This window comes from Ruditapes philippinarum, unplaced genomic scaffold, assembly GCF_026571515.1.
Source record: "Ruditapes philippinarum isolate M1 unplaced genomic scaffold, ASM2657151v2 ctg455_1_1_1_1, whole genome shotgun sequence".
Lineage (NCBI taxonomy): Eukaryota > Metazoa > Mollusca > Bivalvia > Venerida > Veneridae > Ruditapes > Ruditapes philippinarum.
The window spans coordinates 517,536-542,020 of NW_026863235.1; the positions used below are offsets into that span (position 1 = coordinate 517,536).

The following is a 24,485-nucleotide window of genomic DNA, read 5'->3' on the forward strand; positions in this document are numbered from 1 at the left end:
ATAGCCTGTCTTAGACGAAATTGCTTGTCGTAAGTCCTCCATGAAAGACCACCCTGGCGCGAGGCACAATCTCTGATATTAAACATATAATGCAAAATTTCATAGATTTTGTCAGCGTGTGATGACAAATAAATGGACACATATATAATAAATGCGTTTGTCCATTTCTCAATGCAATTGATCTGCTCTTTACATTCTTTTTGAGAGGATTCTATGTGACCTTCACTGTCTAACTTAAAGACTGTCCTTTTACAAAATTCTGAAAGCTTGACTGCCCCTTTTAATAATAACATCAAATTTACATATTCACCTCAACAAATTTTTTGTTTAAGAGATGTTGGCATGTGCGCCGCTAAATCATTATTGGCTAAACGTATTCCAGGCACAACATTTATAATATCGTTGGAATGTTTCGCAGTAGAACTATGTAAACCCACAGATTGTAACATATTGCCACACCCCAAACATTATTTGCAGCAGAACCAACATTATCGGTCAAATTTTGTCGAAGCCCTTATTATCTGCTCAAAATCAACTACGTTCGACTGACCAGCGTTCGTTTGCGGCCCCCTCTCGTCAACAAAATCTTCCAACGGGCCGTTCGTTTCCTCCCTCTGTTGGAAGGTTGTTGGCTCCTTGCTGCGCTCCTTGCTGGCTCGGGCTGCCTGGCGGTGTTGTTCCGTAACATTCTTTGTGAACGTACACATCCGCGGCCACGTGGCATAACTTGACAGTGTAGATAGCAGATAAATTCTTTTTAGCCAGTCAATCTGTACTGCAGACAAGTAAAGAGTGAGTTTCTGCACGGGTTTTGCCTTATATATACCATACCGGGTACACGTTATGCTTGACTAAGAAAACTATCGAGCGTAACCAGATAAATTGTTTATCAACAAAATATAGCAGACGATTTATTAAGCTGACGGGGCAGTATAGCAGACGACTAATATTTACAGCAGACGATGTTTTCTTAATAAAATAAATGAAATTATTTTAATATTAAAATAATTTATATTATACTGTTTCCTTACAGTTATTGATATGTCATATTGTTGAATCCTTAAAGTCTACTAGAATCAAAAGTGATTACTCCTTTTCACCAGTATAGAGCCAGGCTGGCATGCACATCTGTGCAGTCTGACCAGGTTCAAGACTGCTGACTGACTAGAAATTTTAGTATTAATGACCCCAAAAATATAAATGGACCAATCCAAAATAGAAAGATTGACAAGTCCATTTTGAAAAGTAGATAACCAGTTAAAGACATATGAAATAGAAAATAATATTAAAGTTTAATTAACTGTCATATTATGAATTATAATCTTTAATTATAAAAATGAATTAAATTACAATTATAAAAATGGCTGTTTTGATTGGCTCAATCTTAGAACAGAGTATTATCTACATTTCTAAATAAGAAATATTTTTTACAGCAATCAAAATGAGGATGTAAAGAAATGTTCAGGTAAGATGAACCAGATAAAAAATACAATGTCAAAGATGGAGACAGAGAGAAAAATGGGCATGTAAGTTAGTCATACATGTATTCTAAGGTATCTTCTGCAATTCCTTATTTGTTTGAGACATTTAATTCTATAATTCTTGTTTTTAAGTTTCAATAAAAAATTGTGCATGATTAAATTTAGTTTAGTGAACATAATCAATCTTGATGTTGTTTTTACTCGCAATGCAAGTTCAAGTTATATGTTGCCTTTCAATTAAAGGTAATTTCACTTCAAGAATGTATCAGGATATAAAACTTTATTTACGTCATGTTTTACAGGGAACAACTGAAAAAGAAGGAGGCAGAACTTAAAGGTATTTGTAGTAAAAATTCTGCTGTTATGAATGAAGTTGTAAATTCAAATGGTACTGTAAGTAAAAAGTGTTAATTTATAACATCAGTTTTGTTATTTCTTTTCGAAATATGATTTTTATGTACTGGGGTGCAAGAAAAAAAATCTTAACACCAGCTGTTGTTACAGAGGGAAATATCTAGCTTCCAGGTAACTATTTAGTGGAAACTCGGCAAAGCCTAATTTACGCTATAAACAGTAGCTCTCAAGCTAGATGTTCAGGTCTATACCGGCAGCCGGTGTAAGATTATTACAGATCTACATTGGTTGCATGGATTGAATTACTTGATGCCAGCATGTTACAGGTTATACTATTACATGTACTATTAATTTGCAAGAAATTTATAAGTATATATTAATGCATCAACACATTACTATAAACTGATTTAAGTAACATGTTGCTATACTTAGAATATGGATCATACAAAATTTTTGGGATATACTGATGATAACAACAACCAGGTGACATAAACGATTTCATTTATTTATGATCAGTGGGTATATAATAAATATTGTCATGACATATGTAGGACTTGAAGAAAGGGTATACAATGTGTGTGGAAGTCAGAATTTTGATGAAGGACTCTCAACCATTCAGGAAAGAATGGAGAAAGTCAGAGAGTAAGTTAGAAAATTTACCACGGAATCTACAAGACAACTCTTTTTATGTAAAAAAAAACAATATACATATAAATGGATTGCATTTTTGTGCTTGTTATCCCCCGCCGAAAAGGCGGCGGGGGATATTGTAATAGTCTCCTTCTGTCCGTCCGTCCAACATTTTTGTCCGGAGCATATCTCTAAAAGTATTTGAGTTATCAACTTGAAACTTCATAGGTGGATAGACCTCATTGAGGAGGAGTGCAGTGCACAAGAATGATAACTCTACCCTGCATAATTTTTGAGTTATTGCCCTTTGTTATTTTTCAAAATTGATTTTTGTCCAGAGCAAAACTCCAAAAGCCTATGAGATATCAACATGAAACTTCATAGGTGCATAGATCTCACTCAGGAGGTATGCAGTGCACAAGAATGATAACTTTACCTTTCATAATTTTTGAGTTATTGCCCTTTGTTATTTTTCATACTTAATTTTTCACCTGAGTGGAGCATAACTCAAAAAGTGTTTGAGATATCAACATGAAATGTCATAGGTGGATAGATCTTATTGAGGAGGAATGTTGTGCGCAAGAATGATAACTCTTCCCTATACAATTTTTGAGTTATTGCCCTTTGTTCTTTTTCATGCTATTTTGTCCAGAGCTTATCTCAAAAAGTATTTTGAGGTATCAACTTGAAACTTCATAGGTGGATGGATCTCATTGAGGAGAAGTGCAGTGCACAAGAATGATGACTCTACCCTGCATAATTTTTGAGTTATTGCCCTTTGTTATTTTTCAAAATTAGTTTTTGTCCACAGCATATGTCAAAAAGCCTTTGAGATATCAAAATGAAACTTCATAGGTGCATAGATCTCACCCAGGAGGTGTGCAGTGCACAAGAATGATAACTTTACCTTTCATAATTTTTGAGTTATTGCCCTTTGTTATTTTTCATACCTAATTTTTCACTTGAGTAGAGCATAACTCAAAGTGTTTGAGATGTCAACATGAAATGTCATAGGTGGATAGATCTTATTGAGGAGGAATGCTGTGCACAAGAATGATAGCTCTTCCCAGTACAATTTATGAGTTATTGTCCTTTGTTCTTTTTCATAGGTGGATGGATCTCATTGAGGAGGAGTGCAGTGCACAAGAACAATAACTCTACCCTGCATAATTGTTTAGTTATTGCCTTTTTTATTTTTCAAAATTAATTTTTGTCCAGAGCATAACTCAAAAGGCATTTGAGATATCATTATGAAACTTCATAGGTGCATAGATCTAACTCAGGAGGTGTGCAATGCACAAGAATGATAACTCTACCTTTTATAATTTTTAAGTTATTGCCCTTTGTTATTTTTCATACATAATTATTCAATTCAATTTTTTTCTCAAAAAGTATTTGAGGTATCGACTTGAAACTTCATAGGTGGATAGATTTTACTGAGGAGGGATGTAGCACACAAGAATGATAACCTACCCTGCAGTATTCACATAGGTTTCAAATCTGTAATCACTATAGCCATCAGTTTTCATTACCAAAAGACCTCTTAAAATGGAATTATTCTGCTCTACTACATATACATTCTTCCAATGAGCAAACACATTCGGCGGAGGATGTTTAAATTGATATAAATGCCGGTTTTGCCCTTGTATCCTTCTTGTCACTCTTCTCCAAGAGCATTGTCATGTGTTGTTGATATCTAAGATATTTGATATGTACCTTATATGGACCTCTACTGTTGATATTAAGATCTATTATGCTAAGATTTGATTTTTCTTATCGTTATTTTCAAATTTTTGTTCATCAGCATCCATTGGTGTAAGAGATGTACCTGTTTTATAGCTACTTTTATTAGCTCACCTGAGCATATGCTCAGGGTGAGCTATTAGGATCACTCTTCGTCCGTCGTCCGTCGTACGTCGTCCGTCGTCCGTCGTCCGTCGTCCGTTCACACTTTTCAAACGACATCTCCTCTGAAACCATAAGGCAGATCATAATGAAACTTCACAGGGATGTTCCTTGAGTGAAGCCTTAACAAAGTTGTTCAAAGAATTCCATTCCATGTAGAACTCTGGTTGCCATGGCAACCAAAAGAAAAAACTTTAAACATCTTCTTGTAAAAAACCCAAAGAGCTAGAGCTTAGATCTTTGGCATGAAACATCTTCTAGTGAGTGTCTACCAAGATTGTTCAAATAAAAGCCCTGGGGTCAAAATTGGCCCCGCCCCAGGGGGTCATTGATTTTCCCTATATGCATATAGTAAAAACTTTAAAAAATCTTCCTTTAAAGAACCCAAAGAGCTAGAGCTGAGATATTAAGCATGAAACATCTTCTAATGAGTGTCTACCAAGTTTGTTCAAATGAAAGCCCTGGGGTCAAAATTTGCCCCGCCCTGAGTGGGTCATTGATTTTCCCTATATGCATATAGTGAAAACTTAAAAAATCTTCTTTTAAAGAACTTAAAGAGCTAGAGCTTAGATATTTGACATGAAACATGTTCTAATGAGGGTCTACCAAGTTTGTTCAAATAAAAGCCCTGGGGTCAAAATTGGCCCCGCTCCAGGGGGTCATTGATTTTCCCTATATTCATATAGTAAAAAACTTAAACAAATTTCTTTTAAAGAACCCAAAGAGCTAGAGCTAAGATATTTAGCATGAAACATGTTCTTATGCGTGTCTACCAAGTTTGTTCAAATAAAAGCCCTGGGGTCAAAATTGGCCCCTCCCCAGGGGGTCATTGATTTTCCTTATATGTATATAGCAAAAACTTAAAAATCTTCTTTGAAAAAAACCCAAATAGCTAGAGTTTAGATATTAAGCATGAAACATCTTCTAGTAAGTGTCTACAAAGTTTGTTCAGATAAAAGCCCTGGGATCAAAATTGGCCCTGCCCGGGTCATTGATTTTCCTTATATGTGTATAGCAAAAACTTAAATAATCTTCTTTGAAAAAACCCAAATAGCTCGAGTTTAGATATTAAGCATGAAACATCTTCTAGTAAGTGTCTACAAAGTTTATGTAAATTAAAGCCCTGGGGTCAAAACTGGCCCCGCCCCAGGGGTGTCATTGTTTTTAAACTATATGTGTATAGTAAACTTAAAAAATCTTATAAAATCTTCTTTTAAAAAACCCAATGAGCTAGAGCTTAGATGTTTAGCATGAAACATCTTCTTATGGGTGTCTACCAAGATTGATCAAATAAAAGCCCTTGGGTTAAAATTGGCCCTGTCGGGGGGGGGGGGGGGAGAAATCATTATTTTTAGCTCACCTGAACATATGCTCAAAAAATCTTCTTGTTAGAAACCACAAAGTATAGAGATTAGATATTTGGTGTGTAGCATCCTCTAGCAGAACCCTACCAAGATTGTTCAATGTATAGCCTTAGGGTCATTATTGGCCCCGCCCCAGGGTCACTTGTTTTATAGAGGAAAAACATAAAAAAATCTTCTTGTCGGAAATCACAAGGTTTAGAGCTTAGATATTTAGTGTGTAGCATCCCGTAGCAGACCTTTACCAAGATTGTTCAAATTATTGCTCTAGGGTCCATATTGGCCCACGCCCAAGTGGTCCATTTATTTCACATAGACTTATATAGGAAAATCTTAAAGAATCTTCTTGTCAGAAAGCACAATGTCTAGAGCTTAGATATTTAGTGTGTAGCATCCTCTAGCAGAACTTGACCAAGATTTTTCAATGTATAGCCCTAGGGTCAATATTGGCCCCGCCCCAGGGGTCAGTTGATTTATATAGAATTATATAGGAAAAACTTAAAAATCTTTTTGACAGAAACCACAAAGTCTAGAGCTTAAACACTTTGCTCGTAGCATTTTCTAGTGGACCTCTACTGAGGTTGTTCAAGTTATGATCCCAGGGTAAAGATTGGCCCTGTCCCAGATGTCATTTGATTTTACATAGACATACAAATGTATAATTGGCTATAACTTTGTTATAAATAAATGGATTGTCTTCAAACTTGGACAAAACAACACTTGTGACAAAACCTCAAAGGTGTCCTAGCTGAATCCCATTTCATGTTTTGCTTGATTTTACATAGACTTATATTAGAAAAACTTCAAAAAAAATTCTTGTCGCCTGGTTTTAAGATACATGTATATGGTTTGTAGCATCGTTTAGTAGATCGTTACAATTATTGTTCAAATCATGACTAGGGTTCATATTAGTTTTACTTTGTGGACAACTTAATGTTACATAGACATATTTAGGAAAAATATTTAAATATTTTGTCATTTTGACCACAAGGAATGTAATTGATATATTTGATGGGTGACATTGTCTATTGATTGTCAGCTCACATGCAGAAATGCTCAGAATGTACTTTTGTGATCATTTACCACCTGTCATTCATTTTCTCCTTTGAAACCACATGGCTAGATATGATTGATATTTGCAGGAATTTTTCTTGCATGAAGTCTGATCAAAGTTGTTCAGAGAATTCCATTTCGTTATTATGGCAACTGGAAGGAAAAAACTTCTTCTGGTTCTAATCTAGTGAATTTCTACTAAGTCTGATAAAAGTGCCTCTTACATCTTATTTGGTCTTGTTAATTAGGTATAATCATCTGATGATTGTTGAAATTTATATTTTTTCTGTTTCAGGGGACCACACATTTATCTTTGATGTCTGCCTGTTTTTTTTTGTCATTGAGATTTGAATGAGATAATTGATTAGCTTGCAAGTGTGTACTCGTATAGTAAAGTTCTAAACCCATAAATTGATAGCCATGTTTATTTTAAAATCAAATGTAGTATGTGTTATAATGGTGTGATGTTGTAACCTATATTAAGGGCTATTGCAGATGTCAGCCTGTACCGGGTAAGTGCCTGGTGAAGCAATATCAGGACAGGTATTAGATAAAATCATAATCCCAATCAAGTTGAGGGATTATTGGAATTATTGTGCTTTCCATTTCAGTTTTACTTCTTGGAAATGATACTGTTATTAATTGAAGCATTTGAAATTATTTAGTATAATTGTGTAAAATCATATTTCAGTTTGCCCAATGGTTCAAAAGTATGTTTAGATAGTTTCTTTGAGATAAAGCATGGATGACTTTAGGCATTTATGTTTATTTATACAAAATGTTAAACTGTTAATTACAGTTCTTTTTACTTCACCACGGGTTGAACAGGGTCTCTATCTTGATAGTAACCGCCTTGCTGACTTTTACACGATTGTTGTTTTTCTTTATTACGTAGTTTCAAAAATTGAATTTTGATATTTCATTGTTTTTCATGAATAACAAGTCTTATTTAATTATTCAGGTATACTTTTCCAAACAACAGATTACTGAATAATTTACCTGTTTAGGAAGATAATTTAATAGAGATTACAACTGAAAACTGTAAAAATCAACAGTTTCACATGTGACTTGTTGATCATTATGCTGTGTTGAGATAGTGACTCAAAGTGAATTATTGTGTAGATATACTGACTCAAAGTGATTTATACTTTGTTGAGATAGTGACTCAAAAGAAATTATTGTGTATTGAGAAAGGTTATAATAATCATATGTGGAGATATCTGCTTATCATTACCATAGTTGATAACATTCAGGATTGTGATAAACTATTGTGTGCTAGTCTTAAGATATTGCTTACTGATGTGAAAAGGTATTCACAAGAAGTGATACACTGAGACAGTAGAAGCTAATTGTTATTGCTCAGAAGTTGAGGTAGTGTCTTTTCTAGCAGACTGAAAGAAACCAATATATAAGGTAAAAAGCATTTTTTAATCTTTTTATATCAGAACAGTGTCATAACATTTTTCATAACTATTTGTTTTCTAACTAATATTTCCATAAAATGACTTTTATGTTATCAAATATTGAAAAAGGGGAGAGGTTGTTTATTAGTTCAGGTGTTTGCCTCGCAACGTCAGTATCGTGGTTTGAACATAACATGAGTGACTGCCATGATTCCTCATATGACACCGGTACTGGTTGGTTCCAGGAAGTGGACTCGAATAAATAAGTTGTGATAACTTGCTTCACAATTGAGCTAAATTGAATAAGTCTAAACTAAACTTAATTCTGAATCAAATCTGATGACTTTAATTTTTTGTGATATGTCAAATTAAATAAAATCAAAGTTTTTGTTTTAACAAATGATATTTTTAGGGATATCTACTTTGAAATGAATAAAGCTGGTAAAAATGTTGTTTTGTTTCCAGATTAGAGATCATGCCACGTAAAAAGACATGGAAAAGAGCAAAGGCACGTAGAGCTGTATTAGGGTGTGAAAATCAAGGGCAAGCAGAAAGTATTGTAACAACATCTTCACAATGTTTTGTCATTGCATCTTCACAAAGTTCGATATTCGCAACAACACAAAGTCAAGTTATGGTTCCTGCACAAAATCCAGCCGTGTCTATAGCACAAAGTCCGATCATGGCATCGGCACAAAGTCCGGTCATCGCATCGGCAAAAAGTCCGGTCATTGTATCGGCACAAAGTCCGGTCATCGCATCGGCAAAAAGTCCAGTCATCGTATCGGCACAAGCTCAGATTTTACCATCAATAATACATGAAAGTGAATCTACAACTTTTTCAGTGACAGATTTAAAACATAGCATATTTGATATCAAATCAGTAATGTCACAGCAAAATGATACTTTCAATAGTGAACAATGCCATACAATTTTGTTTGATGGAAATGAGAATACAAAGCCTGAAAATACTGGTACTTTTGAATTTGATCATAGTATTTCTGAAACAGTTAGATCTGTGAATGATAATGCTCTCCTATATAAGGCATATCCTGTGAAATCTTTTAAAAGAGATAGTTGGAATTTAACAGGAAAATGCGAAGATACATTAGTTCCATTTACTTGCAGATCTTTCATACTTGGTTCCTACCATCAAGGTGATAGCAGATATTCTGTATTTTCTAGAGGAAGCCAGTGTACTATAAATTCTTTGTGTGCTTTAATTTATGCAAAATTTTCAGACTTCTCTACAAAAGTTATTTTAGATGAAGTGCTTGATGTTGGTGATAAGTTGTATAAAGATGTTTTGTACAATTTGAAACAACTTGGTAAATTCAAACATAGGTTACTTTGCTTTGATGAGATTCCTGATCAAGTATTTGTGTTATCCAGATTTGTACATGTTGAAAAGGTAAATGTCATATCAGGAGTGGCTGTTCAGCAGTTTGGTAATTCTTCATTACCAAGTTTATATCAGTCGTTATATACAGCTTTGGTAAATGTACAGCATGTTTTAGTGATGATTGGAGCAATATGTTCTGCAGTTTTTGTCAAAGATGATATGTTCTGGTTTTTTGATTCACATGCTCATGGAAAATTTGGGTTGAGTTGCCCTGCTGGTAAATCTTTGTTGATTTCATTTAGCACCCTTGATGACCTTCTTTCTTTCATGTATGCAATGTATGAAAGTATGAGGATTGATTTAACCAGTCAGTATGAAATTTTGCCATTGAAATTCACAGTCCTCGATAATAGAGATACCAACAACTTAAATTTGATTACAAAATACTTTGAGGATCAACATAAAAAAAATCTATGTAAAATGGAAGACCAGACATGTTATATCGGGCATGACAATAGCTCTTCAAATCAAGGGAGATGTACTGGTGTAAAAAATAGAAAACAAGAAAGACGGGAATATTTTAGAAAATACCGACAGTTCAGACGTAAAGATACAGAGTTTAAAAGAAAAGAGAAAGAAATGCAGACTGCTTCAAAAAGAAAAGCGAGGGTTAGTAAAGATTATTTAAAGATTGAAAGAGAATTTAAGCAAGACAAAAGGGCTATTGCAGAATTTAAAAGAAAGGAAAAAGAAATACAGAATAATTCCAAAAGGAAAGCTAGATCTGATGCAATATATAAAAAGAAAGAAAGAGAATTTAAGCAAGACAAAAGGGCTATTGCAGAATTTAAAAGAAAGGAAAAAGAAATACAGAATAATTCCAAAAGGAAAGCTAGATCTGATGCAATATATAAAAAGAAAGAAAGAGAATTTAAGCAAGACAAAAGGGCTATTGCAGAATTCAAAAGAAAGGAAAAAGAAATACAGAATGTTTCCAAAAGGAAAGCTAGATCTGATGCAATATATAAAAAGAAAGAAAGAGAATTTAAGCAAGACAAAAGGGCTATTGCAGAATTCAAAAGAAAGGAAAATGAAATACAGTATGCTTTGAAAAGGAAAGCTAGATCTGATGCAATATATAAAAAGAAAGAAAGAGATTTTAAGCAAAATGAAAGAAAAGATGTAGAATTCAGAATACTGGAAAAAGAGAAACAAAAAATGTCAAAAAGAAATGTTCGAATGAACCCTTATGTATCAGAAATAGAAAGGGTTAGAAAACAGATTTCACGTTCAAATGTTAGAAACAAAAACAGAGAATTATTGAATGATAAGACTAGAAAAGCTGTAAAACGAAAAGATCCAGATTTCCAACAAAATGAAAACTTTGCTGCAAAACGAAAAAAGCATGGAAATGATATTGATAATTGCATCTCAGTATTTCATGAAAGTGTAAAATTAGGACCACAGTTTATCTGCACTTGTTGTTTGCAGACTTGGTTTAGACAAAGTGTTTGCAATGTCAAGTTTATTAAAGGTGATATTGATTTGCAATTTTTGACAGGGACATTATCTGTTGATGGACTTGAATGGATTTGTTTAACATGTAAAACAGGTCTTTTGAACAAAAAAGTGCCAAAGCTATCAGTAAGAAATGGAATGAGCTGGCCTAAAAGACCGAATGAGCTAAATTTGTATCCGTTGGAAGAAAGATTAATTTCTTTACGCATACCTTTTATGCAAATTAGAGAGTTACCAAGAGGTCGTCAGTATTCTGTGAAAGGAAATGTTGTCAATGTTCCTGTGGATATTCAGCCTGTTGTAAATGAACTCCCTAGACCATTTGATGAAAACATAACAGTAGCTGTTAAGTTGAAAAAAAAGTTGTCATACAAATCTTGTGTTTTCTCGGAGAATGTACGGCCATTTCATGTTTTAGTTGCATTACACTGGCTTAAAAGAAATAGTGACTTATATAAACACTCTGCAGTTACTATAGATGAAGAATGGGCTACTCGTGTAACGAAAGACTGTGAAGAGACAGTTCAAAATTTTTTATCTTTTGATACAACTAGACCTGAAAATACCACCACGGCAGAGCAAAACTTTACTCCAACCTGTAATGCTGAAGCAGTCACAGAATGTTTAGAAACTAACACATATGATTCAGATGCAGAAGAGAATGCACAAGAAAATGTTGGAAACATTGACACTCTTCTTGATAATGCAGATATTGAGAATAGAAACACTACATTTACATTTGCTCCAGGAGAAGGTCAGCGACCACTAAGTATATATCAAGATACAGATTCAGAATTTTTATGTTTCCCATCAATTTTTTGTGGACAAAGGAGACTTGACAATGCAGGCAGATTAATTCCTGTAAACTATAGTGACATTGCTAAATGGGAACTAAGAAGTAGTGACAGGCGAGCTGCTAATAGTGTTCCAAATATATTCTTCAAAATGAAAAAGATACAGATGAAACAACTAAATGATAAAGTAAATCTGGCTGTTAGACGATGTCAGTTTGAAGGGGGAAAATTGACAGCAGGTCAAGCTAAGGATTCCGATTATATGGAACAAATGGTTAAAAAAAATGAAGGATATTATTTATTCAAGCAGCTAAGAAATTCTCCAGCTTATTTGGAAACTAGGAAAAAAGATGTTTTTGCAATGATACGACAGCTTGGTTTGCCAACTTGGTTCATGTCACTTTCATCTGCAGATACAAGATGGATAGATTTATTAAAAGTGTTATCAAAACTCAATAATATTGAATATTCTGAGGAACAAATTAGTAATATGACGTGGGAAAATAAGATAAAGCTCATTCAGAAAGATCCTGTAACCTGTTCTCGCTATTTTGACCAAAGAGTTCAACAATTTATAAAAATTATTTTGAAGAGCTCTCATAACTTCCTTGGTCATATGTCAGACTATTTTTTTCGAGTTGAATTTCAACAGAGAGGTTCTCCACATATTCATATGCTTATTTGGATAGAAGATTCTCCTAAATATAACAGTAGTTCCAATGAAGATATAATTGCATTTGTTGACAAATATTTGAAATGCTGTTCAGATGAACCACATTTACAAGACTTAATTCAACTACAAATTCACAAACATTCGAGAACATGTCATAAAAAGGAAGATAAAATATGTCGATTTGGATTCCCACTTCCACCATTAAGAGAGACAATGGTTCTAGAACCACTTGAATCAGATGTTGATAAGTACAAGAAAATGTATGAGAAGATACAAAAGAAAATGAATAATGAAAAAGATGGATTACATATGTCATATGAACAATTTCTGGCTGATTTTGCAGAAATGAGTGAGGAGGACTATATTAAATGTATAAGAAGTTCTTTGAAAGCATCCAAAGTCTTTTTAAAGAGAGAACCTAAAGATATTCGTGTAAATTTATACAATAAAGCAATTTTAAGAGCTTGGGAAGCAAATATTGATATACAGTTTGTATTGGATCCATATGCTTGTGCAATGTATATAGTGTCATACATTAGTAAATCACAGAGAGGAATGAGTACACTATTGCATGCTGCTGCGAAAGAGGCTAAAAATGGCAATCTAGACATAAAAAGACAGGTGAGACATATTGGAAATGTTTTTTCAAATAGTGTTGAAGTAAGTGCACAAGAAGCAGTTTATTTAGTTCTTCAAATGCCTTTGACCAGGAGTACAAGAGATGTTGTATTTATCAATACATCCCAACCAAATCAGCGAATACAACTCCTTAAACAAAAAGATGCTCTTGAAGAATTGCCAGAATCTTCAACAGATATTGTAGCTGATAATGCCATTAAACGGTATTCAAGAAGACCAAAATGTCTTGAAAATTGGTGCCTTGCAGATTACATGTCACAGTTAGATGTTGTTTATCCAGATGATTATGAAATGCTTACTAATGACAAAAACAGTAATGAGGATGATGATAACATTGTTGCTCAAGAAGTATTCAATGATACTGTCTTAATAATGAAAAATGGCATCAAAATTAGAAAGAGGCAAAACCAGAAAGTAATACGTTATGTCAGATTTAATCCCAAATCAGATGAACACAATCATTTTCGAGAGAAGCTTCTGCTGTTCCTACCATGGAGAGATGAAACGACAGATTTAATTGCCAATTATGAAACTTACAAGCAGCATTATGAAGCAAGAAAACATGAAATTGATATCAAATGTAAAGTATATGAACACCATGTTGAGGAATTACAAGTTGCACAAGAAGCTGCAGAAAAAGACTATAACACATTTGATGAAATAGCCCCAGGAACTCAACAAGTTGAAGCAGAGACAGCTGCAGAGGAATCAGTTGAATCTGATACATTTGTTTATTTTAATCCAGATAGAGCTGTCGAGCACAGAAATTATGATATTGGTATTGAACTAGGAAGCTGTTGTGCATCTGTTACAGTTGATCTAAATCAAAATGTACTTTCAGATGAACAGTACAGACAGCTACTAAGATGTTTGAATTCAAAACAACGCCATTTTTTTAACCATGTAATTCACTGGATAAAAACAAAAGATAAACCAGTGTATGCCTTTTTGACTGGAGGGGCAGGTGTTGGTAAAAGTGTTGTAATCAAAGCTTTGTATCAGACTTTATACAGGTATTTGAATCTCAGTGAAGGTGAAAATGCAGATGAGAAAAGGATACTGTTGTGTGCATACACTGGTAAAGCAGCCTATAATATTAATGGTTCAACTATTTCAACAGCTTTCCACCAAAAATTTAAACAGAAGCAACAAACTTTGAATTGTGACAATCTCAACACTTTCAGGTCAAAATACAGAAACCTTTCAGTTGTCATCATTGATGAAATCTCCATGGTTAGCAATTCATTGCTTATGTTCATTGATCAAAGACTTCAAGAACTGACAGGTACAAGAACACCATTCGGTGGTAAAAGCATCATAGCTGTAGGCGACTTGTACCAACTGAAGCCTGTAGCAGGATCCTGGATATTTCAAGATCTAACCAGCGATGCCGCTGCACTAGCTTGTAATTTGTGGCAAGATTATTTCACTATGTTTGAGTTGACTGAGATTATGCGACAAAAGGATGATAGTGAATTTGCTGAATTGTTGAATAGATTACGTCATAATAAATTGACAGACAATGACAAAAAACAAATCCAGCAATGTCATATTGATCAAAACTCTGTAACATATCCACATAATGCACCACACATATTTGCTGAAAATTCTTTTATGCATGCATTTAATGAGAAAATTATTAATAACATAAATTCTCAGAAAGTTGAAATCCCTTGTCATGACTCTATTGTTGGAGTAAACATATCAGAAAATATACAGAATGAAATTTTGCAAAGAATACCCACAGATACTAATACTACAATGGGTTTGCAGTACAAAGTAACTGTTGTAATTGGGATGATCTATGACTTGACTGTTAATATAGATACTGAAGATGGATTAACAAATGGCGCATCATGTGTCGTTAAACATATAGAATATAAACAAACAGAAACCAATAGACCCAGTATTATTTGGGTAAAGTTTGACGATGCTCGAATTGGCAGTGAAAGACGAAAAAAATATCATGCTAGAGGTTTTTATAATGACTGCATTAATGGTAGCTGGACTCCAATCTTTGACATAGAGCGAACATTTCCATACAGACAGAAAACAATAAATAGAATTCAGTTTCCATTACAACCATCTGCAGGAAGAACTGTTCATAGAGCTCAGGGAACTACTCTTGATCAAGTTGTAATTGATTTGTCACAGCGGAAAGTCAGAAAAATTCCACATATCCACTATGTTGCATTAAGCAGGGTGAGATCTATTAAAAATCTCTCAATATTGAACTTAAATGAACAGGCAATATCTTTGGATGAACGTGTTGTTGAAGAAATGCAGAGACTTAGTTCTGAAGCTAAGCTGCAACTATGTTATATTCCACTTGATACAGTAAACTCTGATGAACATTTTAAAATAGTCTACAATAATTGTAGATCTTTGCACAAACATTTTGAAGATGTGTCCGTGGACCAAAATATCTTGTCAGCACATGTAATTGGGTTTTCTGAAACAAGATTAGTCCAGAGAGATGAAAATTCAGATTATTCAATTAATGGATTTCAACTTTTCAGAAATGATCAAAATCAAATGACACAGAGATTCAGACCCCCTCATGGTTTAGCCTTGTATGTAAAAGATGATGTCATTGTGTCTAAATTTCAATGCTATAGTACAAAGGACCTTGAGTGGATTTCCATACATGCAGATTATATGGATAAACAAATGCAAATTGTAATGGTGTACAAATCCCCTGGGCGTCCACTTCACAAACTAATCTCAAATCTTGAAAAAGAGCTTTTTCCTCACATTGACTTCGGTAAATCATTACTTATCATGGGAGACTTCAATATTGATATTTCAGTAAATGACATCAATCTTGAACATTTTATGGCTGAAACATTCTTATGTGAACAAAAAATACGAGAGCCAACAACAGATCTAGGGTCAACATTAGATCTGGTATTTACAAATTGCAATGGGAATTTTGGTACTATAGAAACTTATTGGTCAGATCATAAATTAATCTACTTTTATATATAGCTCATAAATTTCTTAAAACTGCTTATGATGTCCTATGGTCACATGCTGCTTTCAAATACTATTGACTGGTCTAAATCATATAAATTACTTGTAATAGTTAATGTATGTAAGATAACTGCTTTCATCCACTTCTTAGCAACTTTGTTGGTCTTTGTGCATATACAATAGCTTTTTGCATTACTGTATTAATATAGAACTGGTTTGGTCATTTTTTAGTCCAACCCTGAAATAGTCTCGAAGCTGAAAAAAACGTTTTCAAATGCAAGTTTGCATGCTTTTTTTTAAAAGTATTTTACAATAAAATGTACAGTAACAGATTTAGGATTCGATTGCAATATTGCAAGTAAAAAAATAGTGTTCTTGACAAATATAAAACACGTTTTTACATTTTTTGTCACGTGGCTTCACAGAGTTGCATCATTTTTCCCGCGTTCTTTAGTAAACAAAAGACGTAAAAGATGGCTTCCGCAGAGAAAAAGTTAAAGCTTAGAACAAAGGACTTCATTCCATAAACATTTGTTAGCTCACAAAAAAAATAAAGAAAAGAAAAGGACAATAGAAATAACTCATTAACCTGAAATAACATTGTCTGCCCAATTGTCAATCATCCAATTTTGTTTGTCCGGGGGATTACTCAAAAAGTATTAAGATATCAACTTGAAACTTTATAGATTGATCACATTGAGAAGTGCAGTGCTATCGTTTGCATAATGTTTTAGTCATTTTTCATACTTAATTCTTGTGGTAACATCTTGTCAAGAACATTTTGGACAATATTATATAGATTCGTTTCCAAGTAATTTTTCAATATGTTGATTCTTTGTTGCCTTCAAGTACAAACGTATTCAGGTGAGCGATACAGGGCCATCATGGCCCTCTTGTTACTAGTTTATCATCAGTGATATTGGATATGATTTTGAACATTAAGAGTGTTAGTTATTTTATGTACAAAACTTTATGTATAGTATAATAGGTCAATGACTTTAAGAAGGAAAATCTCTTACTTCTATGGGATTTGAATGTCATTTGATTGAGCATGTTGAGCAGATTCTTTCATCTTGAAAGTCATTTAGCAAGCTTATTAAAAGCTAGTGGTTCTATCTATTTACATCTAAAGAGGCATCTAGGGGTTTTTTTTTCTTGAAGAAAACTGAAAAGTGATCAAATATTTTGTAACTATGTGACTTAAAATTTAACAAAAGTTACAAAACTAAACCATCTTTTATCTTATTTTACAATTGTATTTTACAGTCAACATGGGTCATTAGTTGGTGAACAACATTTCTACATGAAATATGCGAAGGATTTAGAGAAAGATGATCCATGTTGTCCATTATGTCACAGAGGCTTTGATACACAACAAGATGTTCGTGAACTTGTGCTAGAGGTACACCTTTTCCATGTTTACGCCTTGTAAAACTCAATATTTCTAAACATGGCATTATTCCCTTTTGAACTACATTTTTAAGTGGTTGAGAAATATAAATAATCAGATCATAAATCACGTATCAATGTGAGTTTGAATCCTGCGAAGTACCTTGAATTCTTTCCTGTAAGGAGGATATCCTTATAGTTTATGAAAGGTTTATGTTTCTACTTTGGGGAAGGGTGGGGACAAACTTTGTTCCTCAAATAAAATGAAATAATGTAGGTAGAGGCACCTGAGTTATCCTTGCAGCCGTGAAGCTGGAAAGTCATTTAACTTAAGTCCTAAATGTAGCTCTGTATTCATTCAGTCTGTTTAATAGTAATCATGTAATGTATGTTAACACTATAAGCTTTTATGTATCAATTTTGAAATAGACATGTAGCAGTTCTGCACTCATAAATTCAATGTGGCATACTGCCCTGATCTGGAGGGTAAACTACCAACATCATGTAATCGTGTCTTTTAATTTAATACATCATTTTGGCATTATGCTAACCTTAAACTCCAACACCTGCATATTTGCTTTAAGAAGTGCTGCTTGATTCATACAATAATGAATACTGTAAATTCATCAAATGATTATAGAGTTATCATATTTGACCATTTGTCTGCATATCCCAAACTTTATCATATTGAAACTCTTTTCCATCTTGAGTTAGGTTAAATTAACTTGAAAAATATTCATTATCGATTTAACTATGATTTATACCATTTATGTATTTTAATTAAAGGAAAAAATTAGGGATGGTACCCAGCAATGATTTATATATTTCAGTTAAAGGATCAGTTAAGGATGGTACCCAGCAAGTTAAAGACAGCTGAAAAAGAGATTGATGAATGTCAAGAGAAATATGATGCTCTGATGCAGCTTAAACCTCTCCGAGAAAATGTAGGTGGTTTATACTCGTGTATGTCTTTGTTGACACAAGTTTTTATGCCACCGCAGCATCTGTGATGCGGTGGCATATAGCGATTCACCTGTGTGTGTTTTGGTGTGTTTGTGTGTGTGTTCTATAGATTATATAGTGAACTTAAAAAATATTCTTGTGAAAAACCACTGGTCCAATTTAGACTAAACTTGGCAGGATTGATCCTTGGGTGAAGGGCTTCCAAAGTTGTTCAAACAATTTTATTCCATGCAGAAGTGTGGTTGCCATGGCAACCAAAAGTAATTATAAGAATAAATTTAAAAAATCTTCTTGTAAAGACCCAAAAGGCCTAGAGCTTAGATATTTTGCATAAGGCATTGTCTGGTAGACCTCTACCAAGATTGTTCAAATTATAGCCCTGGGGCCAAAATCGGCCCCGCCAAGGGTGGTCATTGATTTTCACTATATGTAGATATAGTAAAACTTTAAAATACCTTCTTGTAAAGACTCGAAAGGCCTAGAGCTTAGATATTTTGCATATGGCATTGTCTGGTAGACCTCTACCCATATTGTTCAAATTATAGCCCTGGGTTCAAAATCGGCCCCGCCCAGGGGGTCATTGGTTTTCCATATATATATATAGTAAAAACTTTAAAAAAAAATTCTTCTAGCAATTGACAAATGCTAGAGGTTAGATATTTTGCATGAAACATTGTGCAGTAAACCTCTAGCAAGATTGTTCAAACTATAGCCCTGGGGTCAAAATCCCCCCCCCCTGCTGGGGGTCATTGATTTTCAATATATACATATAGAAAAAAATCAAAAAATCTTACTGTCTGAAGGTACAAGGCATAGAGCTTTAATATTTGTTAAATGATATTATTTATAGGTACTCTACCAAAGTTATCAAAATAGGGAACGATCTGAGATAAGCATCGTATACGTCACTGATAAGAGACCTGTTCTAAAAATAGCCACATAGCGATAAGTTTCGGACAAGGAAACTGGTTAATCTACATGTAGATTATACAACATAATGGTTACGAATACTTTTATTCACATTTCTCTCAATGGAAATGATGTTCCTGGAGTTAAACATGCGTAAAGCATGATTGAGATGGTTTAAAACCATCAGGAAAATAAAGATGATATGGTGAAAAAGAAATAACTTTCGGGGCAATACTTTCCCTGCATGTCAATTTGAGAAAAATGCCGGCGCTTGGCAATTTGTTTTTGTTTCACTGTTTATCAAAATTAGGAATGGTGATATGATATGGTATGATTTTAAGAAATTGGGACTAAAAATGAAAGAGTATCTTTCTGTCCCAGATATACCGTACAAAATTTTGTTTATATGGAGAAGTCCTGAATCTATCCACTAAAGTGCTACGAGTATTAGATTAATGATCAATATCTTAATTCTTTAATAATTTTAGAATAAGCAAAACTCTGCATTTTTCCTATTTTACCTAATAAAAAATGCCGATTCTAGTATTTATTTTATCAGAAATAATGTATACGTACATGCATGCTTGCATGTACAAATGTATATTTAAACTAAATTGACAATTGAAGTCCGTGATTTAACATACACTGTTTACGTATAGACAATAAAATACATTTGTTTTTTTATTTTATGTCTCTCACAAAATATGTGTAAGTGTCCCTTTTCTTTTCACACTAAATTCCATTTCCAACTTGTTTGCTTTCTACAATTGTATTAAATATCTTAAAATATTGCATGTAAACAAAGTAAATGTACGCTGATTAAGATCATGTATAATGTGTACTCCCTAATCCCCTTGTCCGAAAGTCAGTACAGGTGATGTAGTGGTGATAAGGTAAAATCTATTTTTAGAACAGTGTAACCTTCAGATCGAAGGCTATTAGCCTCTCCCCGGGGGCCATAGGTTTTCCTTATATGTATATAGTAAAAACTTTAAAAATCATCTTCTCTAAATTTACAAAGGCTAGAGTGAAGATATTTTGCATGAAACATTGTGTAGTGAACCTCTAGCAAGATTGTACAAATTATAGCCCTGGAGTCAAAATTGGCCCCACCCCCAGGGTTCATTGATTTTCACTATGTACATATAGTAAAAAATTAAAAATCTTCTTGTCTGAAGGTACAAGGCTTAGAGCTTTGATATTTGGTATATAATATCATCTATGGGTCCTCTACTAAAGTTGTTTTAATTATGCCCCTTGTGTTAAAATTGCCCTGCCCCAGAGGCGATAGTTTTCCTTATATGTATAAAGTAAAAACTTGAAAAATCTTCTTCTCTGAATTGACAAAGGCTAGAGGTTAAATATATGGCATGAGACTTTGCGAAGTGAACCTCTACCAAGATTGTTCAAATTATAGCCTGGGGTCAAAATTGGTTCTGCCCGGGGGTCATTGATTTTCATTATGTACATATAGTAAAAAAATAAAAAAATATTTTTGTCTGAAGGTACAAGGCATAGAAGCTTTGATGTTTGCTATATAATATCATCTATAGGTCCTCCACCAAATTTGTTCAAATTTTTTTCCCCTGGTGTCAAAAATGGCCCTGCCCAGGGGCATGTTTGATTCTCATATATGTACATTTATATAGTAAAAACAGAAAATAATAACATAATGTTTTCTGAATGGGAGAAAGTCTACAGCTTAGATATTTGACTTGAAATGTTGTTTGGTGGACCTGTATCAAGATTGTTTTGAATTAAACCCTTGGGTGCAAAATTTTGGCCTTGCCCAAGGGGACAGTGACTTCTATCTTTCTTGTCCTTTGATGTTATCTATTGCTAATGTATAATTTGTTCAAATTGTTTATCTCTATGTGCACAATGTATATAGATGTAAAGTGATATCTTTGATATCAGCGAACCTATGATTTGAACATAAGTGTCTATCTTTGTCCTCTTTTGATGTTGTCTATTGTATAATTTATGGTCTGTGTGATTAATATTGATATCCTTCATCTCTAACTTCTAATGTGTCTTGATATTTTCCTATCTCTGATCTATATTGAGTTATATCTTAATATGTATATACCCACTTATTTATATCATAGATTATTATAGTGTCTATGTGTATCTATCATTATTGTACATATCGCAATGTATAGAAAAAAAAAATCTTATTCCTAACTCTATTTAGTGTTGTATTAATGTGGTGGCATACATTTTTTCTTCTTTAATTCTATTGTTTTGTATTCTGTTCATTATATATGCATATTGTTGTTGTGATTTATACTTCTTTGTGTGATGGTATTATTATTCTATGTTCATGTATATTTATATGTTTGTAATTCTGAATATATCTCTTCTTTGTTTCCTCTATATGTTCTATTCACATCAAGGTAGTATATTATTTTTCTTAAATAAATTTATATATTCTATATATATATTTATCAATTATGTCTTATTCAATTCTATGATAATATATTCTTATATATTATTTTTTTGTTGTGGTATATATTGAATATGACTTCTCTATATTTTTCTCTCTATGTGTATCTATCAAATATAATAGAAATTAAATATTATAGGTGTTTGAAGGTATGTCATGTGTTTTTTTGGCGACAAGCGAATGGCAGGGCGAATAGATGGGCTGAAGCAACCAAGAGCGGGTTCTAAGAATATGTACATTTCATCAGAGAGATAGGCATGCAACAGTCCCTTAAGTCATGGTAACATTTAGTTCACTCTTAATCAGTTGTATTGTATAGAATGAAATCTAGAAATATTCGCCTAATTATTTGAGTACATCATTTTGTTTTCTAACATTCTAAAAACACATTTTTTTATCGATAAATCATAAGGAAATCCGTAAGTATTTGAATTTTGATAACCTTCATTGTAATTGTTCAGTTATATAATTAAAGAAATGTTTATGATTAAATAACTGTTATATTTTTTAGATGGAGAAACTAGAAAAGTTAGAGATACCAGACCTGAAGTCAAGTTTAAAGAAGACAGAAGATGAGATACATAAACAGAAAGAGGACCTTACCAAAGTATGTCTATTTGTATTTACTTGTGACGGTTTATTAACCTGGTTTTCCCAACAGTAAAATCTGGTTATTAAATTACTAAAATGTTATCAGGTGGATAGTGGTTGGCATAAAAGAAAGGATAATTTCTACATTTGTCAATGGTTTTTAGCCATGCCTATACAGAATGATTGCCATCAAGTACTTTGGCAAGTTCTATCTTGAATTTGTGATTCAATTAGTTTTTGGAAACTTATGGCCCTTGAAACATTGTTAATGTTGTTTTTTTTTCCTCTCTTTCTTTTCGCATGTGTATATTGGTAGATAACATGTTTTGTGACAATTTCTTGAATGACACAATTTCCAGTGACTTGTTAAGTCATGAAAATGGATGTAGAAATTGTCACTAATGTAATGATTTCAGAATAAAATCTTTCTGCTCAGTGGACACTATGGTTCTCAATATCTGTATTATTATTGTAATTTACACTTAAACAAAGACTTGTCATATTGTAGATAGAGGAAGAATTGAAGATAAAAGAAGATGATGAAGCTATGGCTAAACAAATACAACCAGATATTGTTATGATGGACAGATACTTTGGTGACGTATCGGAACTAGACAAGAAAATTGCTATGCAAGCAGCTAAACTTTCAGGGGGAGGTTAGTAAGCTTTAAAAGATTGTGGAGTTTTAGGGAAGACATTTCTAACACACAATCCGCTCAAGAATTTCAATATTTTCTGCCTATTGGCTGATTGTTAGTTATTGACTGTTTAAAATTTTCAACATGTATGAATCTATGTACAAATAAACATATGTATATTTGAATGCCCAATACAGTTTTTCATGTCAGGGATATCCTCCTTATTCTTTTATGATAAACTTCAGAGATTTTCCTGTATCAATATTTTTAGATTCTGGGAGGACTGTTCAGATGGTCATTGATGAGAAGGAGGATTTGCAGGACAAAGTGTATGTATTTTATCATAAAATATTTACATTGATATTTTCTTGTCAACAAAATTGGCTTTGTGAGAAAATGATTGTTTATGTTGGGGTGTCAGTGACTGGATGGTTAAGGTTGTTGACTTCAAACCACTTGCCTGTCACCGCTGTGGGTTCAATTCCCATCAGTAACTTTGGAATCTACTGGAAGCTATCCGGCAAGCTTACGGAATGTTGGTGGTTCTACTTAGGTTCCTGCTTGTGCCTGAAATAATGTACAGAAGGACACCTGAGGTTTTCCTCCTCTAGTTCAGTTGGAAAGTCACCATATGACTATACTGTGTTGGTACCATGAATGACGTATCCAGAAAACAAATTTAGGTTTCAGATATATGATGACCTAAACTAAAACTATTTTCTTTCGAAGGAAAGTTAACATGGAAACTTCGTATTTTATAGTTGCTGATAGGAGTGTTACAGTATTTGAAAATGCTATGTTTGTTGATCCTTTCTGTTGTTCTTTGAATAGGGAAATGCTGTACGAGTCATCTTATCATATACCTAACTGTGACCCAAAATTTACAATAAATTGTTTAAACATTTATCGTTAACACCATTTAACAATGTTGATTTTGTCTTGATTTGAATGGTAATTTCTTTAATTTCAGAGATTCATCTACAAAGAGTTTGGATCATAAGCGTCAGAAGTTGGCTGACCACTCTGAACAGATACAACTGGAAGAAGATAAAGGAAATCTAGAGTCAGAGAATACTATGCATGAACACGATATAAAGGTTGGTTAGTTTGGCATTTGTTTGTTGTTGTTGGGGTTTTTTTTGTTGTTTGAGGTTTGGGGGGGGGGGTCCAAAATCTTTAAACGTTATGTTGTTGTTTTTTATGTGAAAATTGTTAAAACGCAAAACATTTGAATTTAGTATTATTAATTCTATAGCCTGCTTTAACTTAAAAGTGTAGCTTAATGTGTTTTTGACATAATAAAAAATTGTTTTATTTACAAGTTATTTGTCACAGGTATGCATATAACATATTCTTGTGAAGCCCAAATAAAGCTATTCGGACCTTTTATACATTTTTAATTGCTGATATGTACATGTAAACC

General features: G+C 33.3%; 2 protein-coding genes across 2 annotated transcripts in view; both read left to right on the plus strand.

Moving 5' to 3' along the window:
• LOC132721542 (DNA repair protein RAD50-like) overlaps positions 1-24,485 on the plus strand; it is a 115,490-nt gene that overhangs the window by 68,592 nt on the left and 22,413 nt on the right. Inside the window, exons 18-26 of the mRNA XM_060705863.1 lie at positions 1,419-1,526; positions 1,784-1,818; positions 2,387-2,477; positions 17,393-17,528; positions 18,346-18,459; positions 22,345-22,440; positions 22,933-23,080; positions 23,334-23,391; positions 24,033-24,159. Of these exons, the coding sequence (XP_060561846.1) occupies positions 1,419-1,526; positions 1,784-1,818; positions 2,387-2,477; positions 17,393-17,528; positions 18,346-18,459; positions 22,345-22,440; positions 22,933-23,080; positions 23,334-23,391; positions 24,033-24,159 (913 nt within the window). The remainder of the gene's footprint in view (positions 1-1,418; positions 1,527-1,783; positions 1,819-2,386; positions 2,478-17,392; positions 17,529-18,345; positions 18,460-22,344; positions 22,441-22,932; positions 23,081-23,333; positions 23,392-24,032; positions 24,160-24,485) is intronic.
• On the plus strand, positions 4,305-17,018 carry LOC132721554 (uncharacterized). The gene is made up of 2 exons (XM_060705878.1): positions 4,305-8,197; positions 8,653-17,018. The coding sequence occupies exon 2, from the start codon at positions 8,663-8,665 to the stop codon at positions 16,139-16,141; it is 7,479 nt and encodes a 2,492-aa protein (XP_060561861.1). The 5' UTR covers positions 4,305-8,197; positions 8,653-8,662; the 3' UTR covers positions 16,142-17,018.